We start from the raw sequence: 15183 nt of genomic DNA, 5'->3' as shown, positions 1-15183 counted from the left end.
GTCCACTTGTAAATAAAGAGAAAGAGCTGGGGGTGGTGGCACATGTCTGTAATCCCAGCACTCGGGAGGCAGAGGCTGACTGGATCTCTGTGAGACTGAGGCCAGCCTGGTCTACAAAGTGAGTCCAGGCCAACCAAGGCTACACAGAGGAACCCTGTCTCGAAAAACCAAAAAGGGGCGGGGGGGGAGTGAATTCTCTAGAAATGGTGCTTAATTCCCACATTATAGAACTCTGTGCTATTTTGAATCTGACTCTTAAGCAGAAAAGATAAGGAAAACTTACCTTAATTTACTTAACTTTTCCAGCACAAAACAAATCAACTGCTGAGCCATTAACTACATGACAGTCACCCACTGAATCATTCCACATAAATGGCATCACTTCAAGGCTGAGCATGGTGGCACACACCTTTAAACCCAGCACTTGGGATCCAGAAGAACACAGATCATTATGAGGCCAACCTGTTCTACCATGGGAATACACTACTGTAGTCTTAGCACTTGAGAGCAGGGGAGCTGTGGAGGCCAACCTGAGTTACATTAGATAGTCTAAAACAAAAACGGTATAGCTTTATAAAAGTATACAGACACACTGTGTGTAAGGATGATAGAATTCACAGACAGTAAATAAATATGTTTAGTACTACCTGTACACAAATGCTTTATTTACTAGTTGGTAAGGCAAGGTACACGAAAGAAGAATACAATAAATACCAAAAGCAGAGTACTCTTGCCCAACTACAAAAAAAGAAAACCAGCTCCTTGTCTCTGGTCTTCAGTGTCATGTCAGCCTTTGGACTGCAACTACAGCATCAGCCCTCCCACTTGCCAACAAGCCCTGCAGAACTTCAGGCTTGTCAGCCTCCATAGCTGCCTAAGCCAATTCTTACAATAAATACCCCCTCTACACGCACGCACACACTCTAATAATAACAACAATAGCAACAACAACAACAATAATAAAGAAATTGTCTTGTTTCTTTGGAGAATGCTGACACATGACTAGTGAAGCAAACCTAATAATAAGGGGCCATAGTCAATTATTGATTTCCATTAAAAAAAAGAATAAAAAACAAAATTAGGCAAAACTAAATAGGCTTTATCAAAATGTGGTTCTGAAGTAACAGTTTTAGGCAAGTGGAAAAGAAGGCAAAAGGGAATTTGAGAAATGTGAAATGGATTAAGTAGAAATGCAGACATGGGAATAAAAGCTTTGGAAACCAGATTTAAGAAATAGCAACTGTCTAATATAAACATTATTGGCCCAAAGTTAAGTGCTTAAAACAACTGTTTTGGGGTCTGGAAAGATGGCTCAGAAGTTAAGAGCACTGCTTGCTCTTCCAAAGGTCCTGATAGTTAATAAAGAAATCTTTTTAAAAATTATTCTGGCAGCGCTTTTGCGATTATCCAGACTTGATCCTATTTTGCAGAGTATATAAGACACTAAAATTAAGAAAAACAGAAGCTGGACACAGTGGCACATGTCTTTAATCCCAGCATTTGGGAAGCAGAGAATCTGTGAGTTCAAGGCCAGCCTGATCTATATAGAGTGCTCCAGAGTAACCAGAGCTGGACAGAGACCCAGTCTCAAAAAAAAAAAAAAAAAAAAAAAACAGGGGCTGGAGAGATAGTTCAGCAGTAGTTAAACTTACTCTTCCAGAGGAGTTGAGTTCAATTCCCAGTACCCACTTAAAGCAGCTCACAACTGCCTGTAAAGCCAGTTCCAAGGGAATCAGACACCCTCTTGTGTCCCCCCAACAGGTACTCACACAAATGGCAAACATTCATACACATAAATTAAATAATAAAAGTTCATTAAAAAAAAGTATGGCTCAAGGTGGGCGGTGGTGGTACACGCCTTTAACCCCAGCATTTGTCTGGTCTACAAAGTGAGTCCAGGATAGCCAAAGCTACACAGAGAAACCCTGTCTCGATAAACAAAAATAAAAAAATATATGGCTCAGTAGGTAAGAGCACTGATGGCTCCTCTGGAGGACCCAGGTTTCATTCCCAGCACCAACATGGCAGCTCACAGCACAGTTCACAAAGGTTCATACCTCAAGTTCTAGGGAATCTGGTTCCTTCTTCTAGTATCCTCTGGCACCAGGTATACACGTAGGGAAAAAAAATAATCCCATAAACATAAGAAATAAAAGTTAAAGGAAAACAGTAAGAAAATAGTAAAGGTATTTGCCACAAAGAGCCATAGAAGACTGAGCTTAGGGGAGTTAAAAGACATAGGAAAGGAAAAATGAACTCTAGAATCTAATTAAAAAAAAAAAAAAAAAAAACTCTCTCAGCTGGGAGCAGTGGCACACACCATTGGGGAGACATAGGCAGGAGATCACTTATGAGTTCAAGGCCAGCCTGGTCTACAAAGTGCATCCAAGAGAGTCAAGGCTACAGAGAAACCTTTTCTGAACACCTGCCCACACCCGCACAAAGAGCTATCTCAGGCTGAGTACTTAGTTACTTAGAAGTTAAAAATAATTATTTCCAGGTAGGTTGATACGCACCTTTACCCAGCACTTGGGAAACAGAGGAGGGAGATCTCTGTGAGTTCCAGGCCAGCCTGGTCTACATAGTGAGTTCTGGGCCAGTCAGGTCTACATAGTGAAACACTGTCTAAATTTTAAAAACAATTTTTAAAAAATTGAAGCTGGACGTGATGGCACAAACCTTTAATTCAGCACACAGAAGACAGAGGTAGGGAGAGTTCTGTGCATTAGAGGTCAGCCAGGGTGACACAGTGAAACCCTGTCTCCAAAAAATACTTAAAATTAAGTTAAAAATTTTAAATTACTGCTGATATGATGAAAATGAGAAAAGTCTGTTTACCTTCAGCAAAGGCTGTTTTGTTTTAAACAGTTACATGGTTGCTGAACCTCAAAAAGCAACTACTTCATGGAAAAGATTCAAGATTTCAAGATTGATTGATTGATTGATTGATTTCTTTCTTTTTTTTTTTTTTTTTTTTTTTTTTTTTTTTGGTTTTTCAAGACAGAGTTTCTCTGTGTAGGACTCACTTTGTAGACCAGGCTGGCCTCAAACTCACAGCGATCCACCTGCCTCTGCCTCCCGAGTGCTGGGATTAAAGGCGTGAACCATCATGTCCAGCTTAAGATTTATTTCTTATCCAATATCCAAAATGCTAAATCAATGACGTAATTACTTTTCATGGAAGCGGGATGTTTCTATTCTTTTATCACTGTTACCAAGGGTGACACAGTCCTGTCTGTGACACAATGAGCATGTTAAGATGACATCATAGATCACCTTTCATTTTAAGTTATACCAGTTAATTCTTAAAAATTAATCTAGGTGCTGGGCGTGGTGGCACATCCCAGCACTAGGGGAGGCAGAGGCAGGCAGATCTCTGTGAGTTCAAGGCCAGCCTAGTCTACAAGGTCCAGGACAGCCAAGGCAATACAGAGAAAAAACCCTGTCTCAAAAAACCAATATCTTTTTTTTCTTTATAAAAATCTAGACTTAAGAAGAATCATGAATTCTAGGCCAGCCTAAGCTACTAGAGAGTTCTAAACCAATCACACGTTGTGAGCCACTGCTCAAAAATAATCATTTTTTTTAAGGCAGGCGTGGTGGTGCAGCGTTTAATGCCACTTGGGATGCAGAAGCTCTCAGATCTCTAAGCTCAAGGACAGCTAGGGCTATGTAGAGACAGTATGTCTCGAAAAACCAAAGGGGGGTGGGAGGCACAGCTCCCTTATGACCCAGAAATTCTACTATAAGATATTTATCCAAGAGAAAGCAAGAACAAAAACAAAACATGGCCAGTCACAACGTCATTACCAAAAATAGCCAAGAACAGAAAGCACCCAGTTATCCACCAACTGATGAATGGCTAAGTAGAATGTGGTGGAGCCGTATACTACAACACGGATGAGTCTTCAACACATCATGCACAGGGAGTGACACCGCTGACAAAGGGCCGGGTACTATCATCCACGTACAAGACATCCATAGCAGGCACATCTACAGATGCAGTGCAGGTGGACAGCTGCTCAAAACTCAGGGACTAACCTGACTGCTAGTGGGTGTGCTGTTTCATCACAGGGTAGTGGAAAGGTTCTAAAATTGATTATGACGATGGCTACATAATGCTGTAGATTCATCAAAAGCCTTCAAATTGTATAAAACTGTGTGGTATGGGAATCATATTTCAGGCTGGGGGATGACTCAGTTGATAAAATGATTACAGTGGGGGCTAAGTTTTGGACTATAGATGCCATCACAACACATGATTTTTTTATGTTTGTTCGCTCGTTTGTTTGGCTGGCTCTTTTGAGGAAGGCTTTAACGAATCCACGGTTGGTCTAGAGCCCATTATGCCCCAAAAGAAGGCCTTGAACTCCTGACCTAACTCCTAAATGTTGGAATTACTGGTATGTACCACCACACCTGGCAATGACTATTTTATGTATGGGGTTATGCCTGTATGTATGTATGTATGTATGCATGCTGAGTGCATACTTAAGAGTTTTGTTTTGTTTTGTTTTTCAAGACAGGATTTCACTGTGTAGCCCTGGCTGTCCTGGACTCACTCTGTAGACTAGGCTGGTCTCAAACTCACAGAGATCCACCAGCCTCTGCCTCCCAAGTGCTGGGATTAAAGGTGTGCACTACCTGTGGTGGTTTGAATAGGTATGGCCCCCACAGACTCATGCATTTAAATGCTTGGCCCATCTAGAGTGAGACTATTAAGAGGTGTTTTCTTGTTAGACAAAGTGTGTTACTGTGGAGTCTGGCTTTGAGCTCTCATATATGCTCAAGTCACACCCAGTAACAGTCTCCTTCTGCTGCCTGCAAATAAAGATGTAAAACTCTCAGCTCCCTCTCCAGCACCATGTCTGCCTGCACACCACCATGCTTCCTGCCATGATGATAATGGCTAGGCCTCTGTAAACCAGGCCCAATTAAATGATTCCTTTAAAAGAATTGCCAAGGTCGCAGAGAGTGGTGGGGCATGCCTTTAATCCCAGCATTCTACAAAGTGAGTCCGGGACAGCCAAGGCTAACACAAAGAGACCCTGTCTCAAAAAACAAAAAAACAAACAAACAAAAAAAAAGAGTTGCCACTGTCATGGTGTCTCTTCACAGCAATAAAACCTAACTCAGACACCACCACTGCTTAGCTTGAGTATTACTTTTTATGCCAAGAAGAGAATTATTTTCCAATGTGCTTCTTTGTGAAATACAGAACATACGCTATTAGTATGTAAAGTAGGAGTTCAGGTCGGTGTCATTTGTACGCATTCATCCATTCATTAAATACCTACTATGTGCTCCATTAATTGTGCCAGCATAAAAACATTTTCATTCTTAATTAATTAACATTAGATTAACAAAGACAAAGCCTCTTGATAATTTCATGCCACCATAAGTTCTTCTTTTGGTTTTTTGAGACAGAATTCACTATAATTTATTATTTATTTTTATGTGCATTAGTGTTTTGCCTGCATGTATGTCTGTGAGGGTGTCAGATCTTGAATTACAGACAGTTGTGAGCTGCCATATGGGTGCTGGGAATTGAACCTGGGCCTTTTGGAAGAGCAGTCAGTGCTCTTAACCACTGAGCCATCTCTCCAGCCCCTAGAATCTCACTGTACAGTCTTAGCTGGCCTGGAACTCACTATCTAGACCAGAATGGCCTGGAACTTAGAACAACGCTCATGCCTCTACCTGGCTGGGCATAAACATTAATACAAGGTCTGCATCATTCTCAATTCTTGGCTATATTTTTACAAAGAGTTTTAAAATCTGAGAAAATGGTTTAGATTCGAGTCCTCACTTTACCAACTGAACTATCTCTCCAGACCCCACTCATAGTCTAATACAAGAAAAGGTAGAGGAAAACATCCATTAGGCTAGGCATGGTAGTGCATATCCTACTGAGGCAGAGGATCATGAGTTTGGGGCCCACCTGGCTATAGATCAGGCTTACTTTAAAAGACAAGGACTTTCCTCCCTTGTCGCCCCTCCCATCCTCAGGAGGTTTCCTCTTTTTCTTAATAAATTCATGCTTGCCCTGAAAATTAATACAATTTTAAATGACTAATTGAGTGCCTGGGGAAATGGCTCAATGCCTAAGAGCACTTGCTGTGCAAACATGAGAATCTGAGTTTGAATTCCCAGCACCCACTGTAAAAAGCTGTGCATGCGTGTACCCCAGCACCAAGGGCTAGATCCAGGAGGCTCACCAGCCAGCCATCTAACCAAAATAGTGGGGCTTTAGATTTAGAAAGAGATCCGAGTCCAGGTCAGTCAAGGCTACACCAAGTCTCAAAAAACCAAAAAAAAAAAAAAAAAAGTCCGGGCGGTGGTGGCGCACACCTTTAATCCCAGCACTCGGAAGGCAGGCAGATCGCTGTGAGTTTGAGGCCAGCCTGGTCTACAAAGCGAGTCTAGGACAGCCAAGGCTACGCAGAGAAGCCCTGCCTCAAAAACAAACACACACACACACACACACACACACACACACACACACACGCAGGAAGCAACCAAGAGTCCTACCCAGCTACGACGGCTTTAATCAACAGCAACAACTGGGATGGCACAATGGCACTAAGGTGGCAATAATGGCGCAAATATCCTGGCAATAACGAACAGCTCTTCAGATGGCTTCACTTTACCCAAGGAACTACAGGCAACTAAGAAATGTTAAGAGCAGGAGAAATAGTCTTCCTCATGGGAGTATACCACCTGGTTATCTGATACTAAATAGTCAGGCCTGAAAACTTACATACAAGTAATATCTATAACTACACAGGGTATATTTATGTATTTAAGAATATACGCATAAGCATATGTATGTAACAATAATTAATAAAAAAGAGGCCATGCATTTGAAAGTGAGCAGGAGTAAATAGGAGTATAGTGTGTGTGTGTGTGTGTGTGGGTGTGTGTGTGTATAGTTTGTTGGGAAGAAAGAGAAGAGGGAAATGCTGTAACTATAATCTCAAAAAAAATTTTTTTAAAGATTTTACAGTGAAAAGAAGGGGAAAAAAAGAGCCTGTCTCAATCAAGAGGTTAGGCAGAGAGGGCTAGAAGAAGACATCCAACTGTCTCCTCTGGCCTCTTCCTTAGACTTGCACACACATGTTCACATGGTCAAACACATACATATACACAAACATAGATACACCTTCCTCCCTCCTCAACACTATAACCAATAAGCAAAAAGAATAGTAACTGAAAAACCAAGAGGGTGGGTGTAGTAGTGCACATCTTTTACTTAAGCACTTAGAAGGAAGAGACTCCAGGGCTTCTGTGACCTGAGGCCAGCATGGTCTACACAGCAGATTCTAGCCCAGGAAGGAAGGAAGGAAGGAAGAAAGGGAGGGAGGGAGGGCAGGAGGGGAGAAGAAGAAAGAAAAAAAAAAAAAAACCTGACACAGAGAAACTCTATCTCAAAAACAAAAACAAAAACACTTATGAAGAATAGTTTCTTAAGATACTCTTTGGCTGTCAGGTCAGTCATAAAAAGAATTTTTACAGAAAATATTGCCAAGAGGAAAAATGAAAACACACACACACACACACATTCCTTGGAAACAATTGCTTTTGAAACTGAAAAGAGCATTGAGGGAGGAAATGGAAAAGCAGAGAGAAAGGACAAGTTCAAGCAGTGTTCCATTAGTTACATGGATACAATGCCTATCAGCTCAAAAGTAAATCCGCAGTCAGAATCCCCAGGGACAGTTAACATTGGGGAAAAAAATAATGCAACGTTCTGGAGAAATCTTACCTAAGCTCTTGATTAGACAAGCAGAAGAAGCCAGGTCTAGTAATCACTGCACACTCAGCAGTGTCCCTCAAATGAAAGGAAGGAAAACCTGCCCTCAACTTTCAAAATACCTTAGGCAGAGCACCAGTATATGTACTTTTTACTCAGGAAGTTGAGGCAGGAGGATTTGAGATCATGTCCAAGATCAGCCAAGGCAACACAGTAAGATCCTGTCTCAAAAAGGAAAACAAAAACTGTATGTATACACATAAATACATACCTGAAAATATAGAATATAATAATACCTCTTTAGAAACAACAGCAAATGCAATCAGACAGTGGTGGCACACGCCTTTAATCCCAGCACTTGGGAAGCAGAGGCAGGCAGATTGATATGAGTTTGAGGCCAGCCTGGTCTACACAGCAAGTTCCAGGACAGCCAGAGCTTGTTACACAGAGAAACCCTGTCTCAAAAAACCAAGGGGGGGGTGAAGAAGAAAGAAAAACATCAAATGGTGAAAAATCCAAGAGTTAGAAGTCTACAAACAGGCTAGAGAGATGGCTCAGAGGTTAAGAGCACTGCCTGCTCTTCCAAAGGTCCTGAGTTCAATTCCCAGCACCCACACGGTGGCTCACAGCCATCTATAATGAGATCTGATGCCCTCTTCTGTCACTCAGGTATAGATGGAGGCAGAGCACTGTATACACAATAATAAATACACTAATAAATCTTTAAAAAAAAAAAAAGAAATCTACAAATACTACAAACATAATTCAAAAGTTTGGAAGAAATGTATTCCTGAACACCAACAACAAAATACACATGAGACAGTCTTCAGGACCAAAAGGCCAAATGGTTATAAAAAGAAAAGGAACAAGGCAAAAAAGTATTCCAATGTCTCTAGTTGAAATAGCCTGATGTGTAATGATACCATTAACCAATGAATGGAAAGCTAATTTGAAAGTCAGAAAAATCAATACACGCACTCTAGGAGGCAAAGGCAGGCAGATCTCTATGAGTTAGAGGCCAGCCTGGTCTACAAAGTGAGTCCAAAACAGCCAAGACTACAAAAAGAGAAACCCTGTCTTGAAAAACCAAAAGAAAAAAAAAAAATCAATACAGAAAAAATTCAAGACTCTTAGCTACTTGTAATAGTCCACAACTTACGTAGAATGTCTCGATAAGTGGTCCTTGTACTACGCTACTTTGTTGCATATTTTAGGGAGGCGACTCTGATAGTGATGCCCAGGCTCACCTCCAATTCCTGTGCTCAAATTTCCCTTCCCTGCCTACAAAGTAGCTAGGCCCATGTGGCTTAGTCTTTTTTTTTTTTTAATTGAACATATAATACACTCAACAAATAAGGATCAAAACTCAAAACACACTGCTGCTTCCACAGACATATCACATATTTTAGTGGACAATAGGAGATGAAAGCAGTGTGTTTACTTTGGACCCATGGAGTCAACTCTCAGAATGAAGGCTAGAGAAAACTGCATGGAAATGGATGGCAAATGAGAAGGATGTGTGGAACCAACACATGGGAATGACAAATATTAAGGTGAGTCTATGGAAGATTATGTATTCTAGCAATGAGGGGCAAATGAAAGAGCGAATCAACCAAGACTAATAATATCCCAAGAGGCTGTAGTTTTTAACTGATCCTCTCTGCCTGCAGAGGCACACAGAAAAAAAAGCCAATAGCGAAAAGAAAGAAAAGCGACCATTCCAGTAGCAGGCGCAGACAGTTACAGGAGTACTCCTTGTAAAACAGTCATTATTTATTAGATCAGAAAACACTCGTTTCATATTAAAAAGCTGAGGTAGAGAGGTTTGAGGGAAACGTCTCCCTCCGCTTCACACCATTACTAGTATCTTACAGGTACTGCACTAAACATACTACCGAACCCTCCTTCCGTCTTCATAAGCCCATTAGGAAATTGAGGGTAGACTTTTAACAGTAAATAACTCAGACAAATCTCTTAAGGGGCACATTAACTTTCTTCACTGTCCCATACCTCTTTATGCCTAATTAGAGTTTCTCATTATTCATTGATGGACTTTTTCTCCACTGTATTGCTAGTAGCTCTATATTGGGGCTTGTGTCCTTTTGTTACTTTACCCCTACTAGTTAAAATAAAAAACAAAACAAAACAAAAAAAAAAAAACCAACAACGAAGAAAGGCCGAAACATTTTGTTCAAATGCCTATCTAACAACTAAACGAACGCTGGCAACAGAAAAGCTGATATAAGAAAGTTCTTTTTTTTTTTAAATGCATAGTGGGTAGCGTCAAGTCAGGATATCTTATCATTGTCACTGAACTGAAAGTTCTTATTTGTTCTGCTACATAAAAAACAAAAGGCTAAGCACTAAAAGATAGGAACATAAAATCTGGTATCCGTCACCGAAGGCTTCGAGCAAATAGCTTCATCTAAACTCTTGGTCAGGAAAGCCTTTCAGTTAAGTCAGGTCTACAAATGCTTGCTTCTTACTCGGCTCGGGTAAATCTGAAGCCAGACTAAAAAGGGTCACAGCGCATCCTTTCGTAAACCTTGCGATGGAGGGCAAGAGATAAAAGCGTCGGTGCACCTCCGCCTCCGCGACCACAGCCAGTGGCGACGGGGGAAGACTCCCGCAGAAGGGTTTCGTCCTAATTAGGGGGTTCGGCTGCCCGTCTCTACCTTCTCAGTAGCGCCGAGCAATGAAAACCCCACACTCACCGCAAAAGGCACCACTCAAGCCGTGGCCCCACAGGGCCGGCGAGTCCTTGGCGAGGCCCCCCACGCCGCAGAAGGAAACCCAGGAACACTGGAAGCAGAAGGACAGGGACGACCCCCGTGGCCCAACTTCCCAGCTACACAAACTAGGGGCTCAGAGCCCAGCACCGTGAAGCCAACTCCCACCAGCTGGAATAGCGACGACTGCCACCGAACCTTCCGCCCCAATGAGACGTCATCACTCAGCGTAGTCCTGCCCTTCGTGAAGAAAACGCACTTCCGCTTCCGGGGCACAAAGCCGCGTTTCTGAGGCTCGCCTCCGCTATGGGTTTAAGGGGGTGTTTCTTTGCCTGAGCTGACCTTTGACCTTAGTGTTCTACCTCTACGTCACTGGGGCGGCAAGCCAGCGGCGTAGCAGGCTCTCTCCGGGTGCAATGTCGCGGAAAAGTCCGGACTCTCGAAGAGACACCTTAAGAAAAAAGCGTGCCGGAGGACTCCCGCCAGGGGGCGACGCTTGCGCCCTCTGCCGCCGAGAGGGGGCGGGATCCCCGAGGGGGCGGGGCTTAGCGTGTCAGCCTCCCTGAGTGGAGGTCCCGTAGGGGGCGGGGTCGCGGCGGGCGCGTGTCTGGCTGCGCGTGCTCCGTGAGAACCGCTCCCGGCCTGTTTGCTGGCTGCGCCATGGACTTTGACTCCGCTCGGCGGGCTGTGCTTCAGCTGCTCAGTACTACCGCTCCGGCAGAAGTCCCGGCTCTGCTCCACTGGATGAGAACTACGCGTAAGCAGTCATGGCTAGAGCCCGGCGCTTGGCTTTGATCTTTGGGTACCAGGGCGGGCCGGGGCTAGGCACCGGGTCGCTAGGCAGCTCTGGACCGCTGCACACCTGATGCCTAGTCATCAGAATTCGTTTTAGGATTGGATGCCCGAGAACCAACTTTAGGGTTTTTTTGTGATTCCCGTGCTGATTTTAGACGGGCTTCTAGAACCTTTGTTCAGTTACTCGTACAGACGGTTACTACCTTGAAAAGCTCTTTGCAAGAAAGGTTTTTAGGCTGTAGAGTTATCCTCAAGGTTAAAAAAAAAAATCCACGTGTACTTAGTACATTTATTTTATAAATGGTAAAATAGACCATTAAATAATAATATCAGGGAATGGGGAGGGAAAAAAGACTTACTTTAAACCGTTAATGGTAAAAATGAAAAGTCACAAATTAGAATCCAGGAAAGATTAGATCTAGTTAGTGGATAAAACTATTCTTTTGAGCCAGGCGTGGTGGCACACGCCTTTAATCCCAGCACTCAGGAGGCAGAGGCAGGCGGATCGCTGTGAGTTCGAGGCCAGCCTGGTCTACAAAGTGAGTCCAGGATGGCCAAGGCTACACAGAGAAACCCTGTCTCGAAGAAAAAAAAACTATTCTTTTGTAGCAAAGAAAAGCCTACTGAAAGCACTGTTTTATTTATATGCTCGTCCTTTTTTGATCATTGTACCAACGTATGCTATACTTCAATACTGCAAAACGTTAATCCCTAAGCTTACTTTTTTTTTTTTTTTTTTTAAGTTTTTCAAGACAAGGTCTCTCTGTGTAGCCTTGGCTGTCCTGGACTCACTTTGTAGACCAGGCTGGCCTCGAACTCACAGTGATCCACCTGCCTCTGCCTCCTGAGTGCTGGGATTAAAGGCGTGCACCACCACCGCCCGGCTCCCAAGCTTACTTTTCATTCAGACCCAGTACTTGAAATAGTCTTATTTGATGGTGACCTCCAGTGTATTTTTACTTTTTGAGTCTATGTCTCATGTTGTCCCACTATGCCTCAAACTTAACAGAGGATGGTTTAGAGCTTCTGGTCCTCCTACAGCTGTCCCCCGTGTGCTGATGCTGGAGAGCAAACCCAGGCCTTGGCTAGCCATGCAAGCCACGTACCTACTGAGCTGCACTGTCAACTCCAACTTCCCGTTTTAGACCTTCACCCTTGACCTGTTAAGAGAAAGCTTCGCAGTGTAGTTAGAGACAGTCAACACCTTTAGATATTAGAATAAGAATTGCCTAGCATCTTGAGAGATTATTTTAATTGAGAACACCAAACTAAGGTTGGCTTGAAGTATCACGTAGCCAAGGTTGATCTTGGAAAGTATAGGAAGTGAGAGACGCCTCTCTATGGTTATTTACACATTCACGAAGAGTGCTTCAAGATAGGAATTTACAGAATATACTTTTTTAAAGGCAGGTCTCACTATAAACATCTTGTCTTCTATCATTTTTAAAGTTGCCTCTGTCATCCACCATCACCTAGTTGTTTATAACAGCACCAACTTTTTTTGAGTTGTTCTACTTACCTCTATATTATGTCATTTATTCCAAAAACATTATTGACTACAAAAATGCAATGTTGGAGCTGGAGAGATAGCTTAATAGTTAAAGGTTCAGGCTCACAACCAAAAACATATGGTAGGCTGAGGCGATAATACCGTGTAGAGGGTCTCTGCAAACACCAGGGCCGGCCAAGTAATGATCCTAGTGAGCTAAGAAGAAAATCCAGTTCAACAGAACTCAGTAACCGGTGTTGTCAGACTTCCAGATGACACTAGGCAACTTATTTTAGGCATATTTAGTACAGTACAATTTGGAAAAACGTCTCCTGGTGTAACACAATCCTGTCTGTGGGAGTTTGGTATGGCCTGGCCCTGCAGGATCACCTGGGTTCTCAACCTTCCTGATGATGCCGCCCTTTAGTACAGGTCCTCATTTATAATGAACCCCCTCCAGCCATAAAATTATTTCTGTTGCTCCTTCATAACTGTTATTATGCTACTGTTATGAATCATAAAGTAAGTATCTGATATGTGACCCCTGTGAAAGAGTCATTCAACCCCCAATAGGGTCATGACCCACAGATTGAGAGTGGCTGTTAGCCACCTCCAGTCCCAGCTTTCTGGGTGGGAAATAGGTTCTACATCTTTTCCCTTGAAAAGGTAGCCTTGTGTGTTTAACATTCCGGTTTCCCTCGTGCTGTCTTTGAATGCCAGGGACTTTTGTGCTTCCTAGAGCCAAGTGCTCGGTGCTCAACCATGAGGACCAGAGTTCCATCCCTACTTCTCTTTTGCTTCCAAACTACTGAGATTACAGGTGTGCCAACTGCTCTTGGGTGTTTCCTTTCCTAAACCATAAGTGCATTAGTATAAAAAGTCATGTAAAAAGCAGATGTGGCATGGCGCAACACGTGTAATCCTAGCACACGGAGTCCCAGGTCTGGCGAGACAGAGACATACTGGTCCCTGGGGGACCGGGATGGGGTGAAGATGGGGTCCCTGCTCAGCAAGCTTAGTCTAATTGGTGATCTCAAATACCTGTAAGAGACCCTGTCTCAGAAACGAGGAGGGACACTGAGGTTCTCCTCTGGCATCCACATGCATACGTACAACCCAGAAATGTTCTGTGCCTTCCTCTGGCACTTGCATAGTTACTAAAATAAGGTCCCACTTAGTGTTGTTGAATTATTTGTAACTGAAGTCCTCAGATTTAGAATCATCAATAGAGATTCCATTGTTCAAGGTTGGATTGACTTTAATGTCTGTTCTGGATGTTAATTTAATTTTTAAAAAAAAGTACTCCCAATGTCACTGAATAAAAAGAATATTTTTACTTATATTTTTAAATTTTGTGTGTGTGTAGGGGTATGGGGGCAGTCACAGGGTATATGTGAAAATCAGAACAACTTGGGGTATTGGGTCTCTTACAGTGTGAATTCCTGGTGTCAAACTCATATTGTCAAGCTTAACAGCAAAGGCCTTCACTCACTGAGCCATCTTACCAGTAACATTTCTGCTTTTCAAAGATTTACTTTTATTTGTGTGTTTGTGTGAGTGAATGCTACATGTGTACAGGTGCTGCAGAGGCCAGAAAGGAGTGTTGAATCTCTTGGCACTAAAAGTACAGGCAGTTGTGAGCTTCCTGTTGTGAGTGCTGAGAACCAAACTCACGTCCTCTGCGAGAGCAGTGCCAGCAGGTGATCCCACTCTGCAGCCAGCCTTCTACTCCGGAAGTATGTGTAGTTTATTAGAAAATAACGTGAGTTTCTGAAGAACATTTTTGTTTGTTCAGTGGGGTGGTTTTTGATTTGGGGGTTGTTGGTTGGTTGGTTTGGTTTGGTTTTTTAAGACAGGGTTTCTCTGTGTAGTCCTGGCTATCCTGGAACTCACTCTGTAGACCAAGATGGCCTCAAACTTACAGACATGCACCTTCCTCTGCCTCTCACATGCTGGGTTTAAAGGCATGTGCCATCATACCTGGCTCCAAAGAACATTTAATCTCAGCACTTGGGAGGCAGAGGATCTGTGTGAGTTTGAGGCAAGCTTAGTCTACAAAGAGTGTTCCAGGACAGCCAGGACTACACAGAGAAACCCTGTCTTGAAAAAACCAACAAACAAAAGAAATTAGATCACTTGGCTTGAAGGAGTGTTCTGGTTTGGTTTTTTTAAAAACAAGGTCCCATTATAGCCCAGGTTAGCCTTGAACTGGGCATCCTCCAAGTTCTCTCTGCCTCCAATTATAAATCCTCTGGGTATTACAAGATATCCCATCTGTGCCTGCCTATATTATCAACCAAAACAAGAAGTATATTAGTATGCTCACCTATTCTGGTAAATGATACATAACACACAAATTTCAACATATAAATGGTGAGTTGGTTTGTTTTGGCAGACTCTCATGTTTCCCCAACTGG

The 15183-nt window shown here is 42.8% G+C and overlaps 2 protein-coding genes across 4 annotated transcripts in view; one reads left to right on the top strand and one right to left on the bottom strand.

The window, feature by feature from the left end:
* The window catches only part of LOC127189350 (signal recognition particle 54 kDa protein), a 68566-nt gene extending 57822 nt beyond the window's left edge, over positions 1-10744 (bottom strand). The window contains exon 1 of one of the 3 annotated variants that reach the window (XM_051146127.1): positions 10633-10744. The gene's annotated coding sequence lies outside the window, so the exon portion shown is untranslated. Of the gene's footprint in view, positions 1-10467 lie in introns of all 3 variants that reach the window. The other 2 variants (XM_051146146.1, XM_051146118.1) reach the window with 2 other exon arrangements.
* A 286-nt stretch (positions 10745-11030) lies between these two features.
* The window catches only part of LOC127189399 (uncharacterized), a 35237-nt gene continuing 31084 nt past the window's right edge, over positions 11031-15183 (top strand). Inside the window, exon 1 of the mRNA XM_051146208.1 lies at positions 11031-11239. Coding sequence (XP_051002165.1) covers positions 11143-11239 — 97 coding nt within the window. The 5' untranslated portion in view covers positions 11031-11142. The remainder of the gene's footprint in view (positions 11240-15183) is intronic.

This window comes from Acomys russatus, chromosome 1 (genome assembly GCF_903995435.1).
Source record: "Acomys russatus chromosome 1, mAcoRus1.1, whole genome shotgun sequence".
Classification (NCBI taxonomy): domain Eukaryota; kingdom Metazoa; phylum Chordata; class Mammalia; order Rodentia; family Muridae; genus Acomys; species Acomys russatus.
This window is presented reverse-complemented; position numbering and strand designations above follow the sequence as displayed.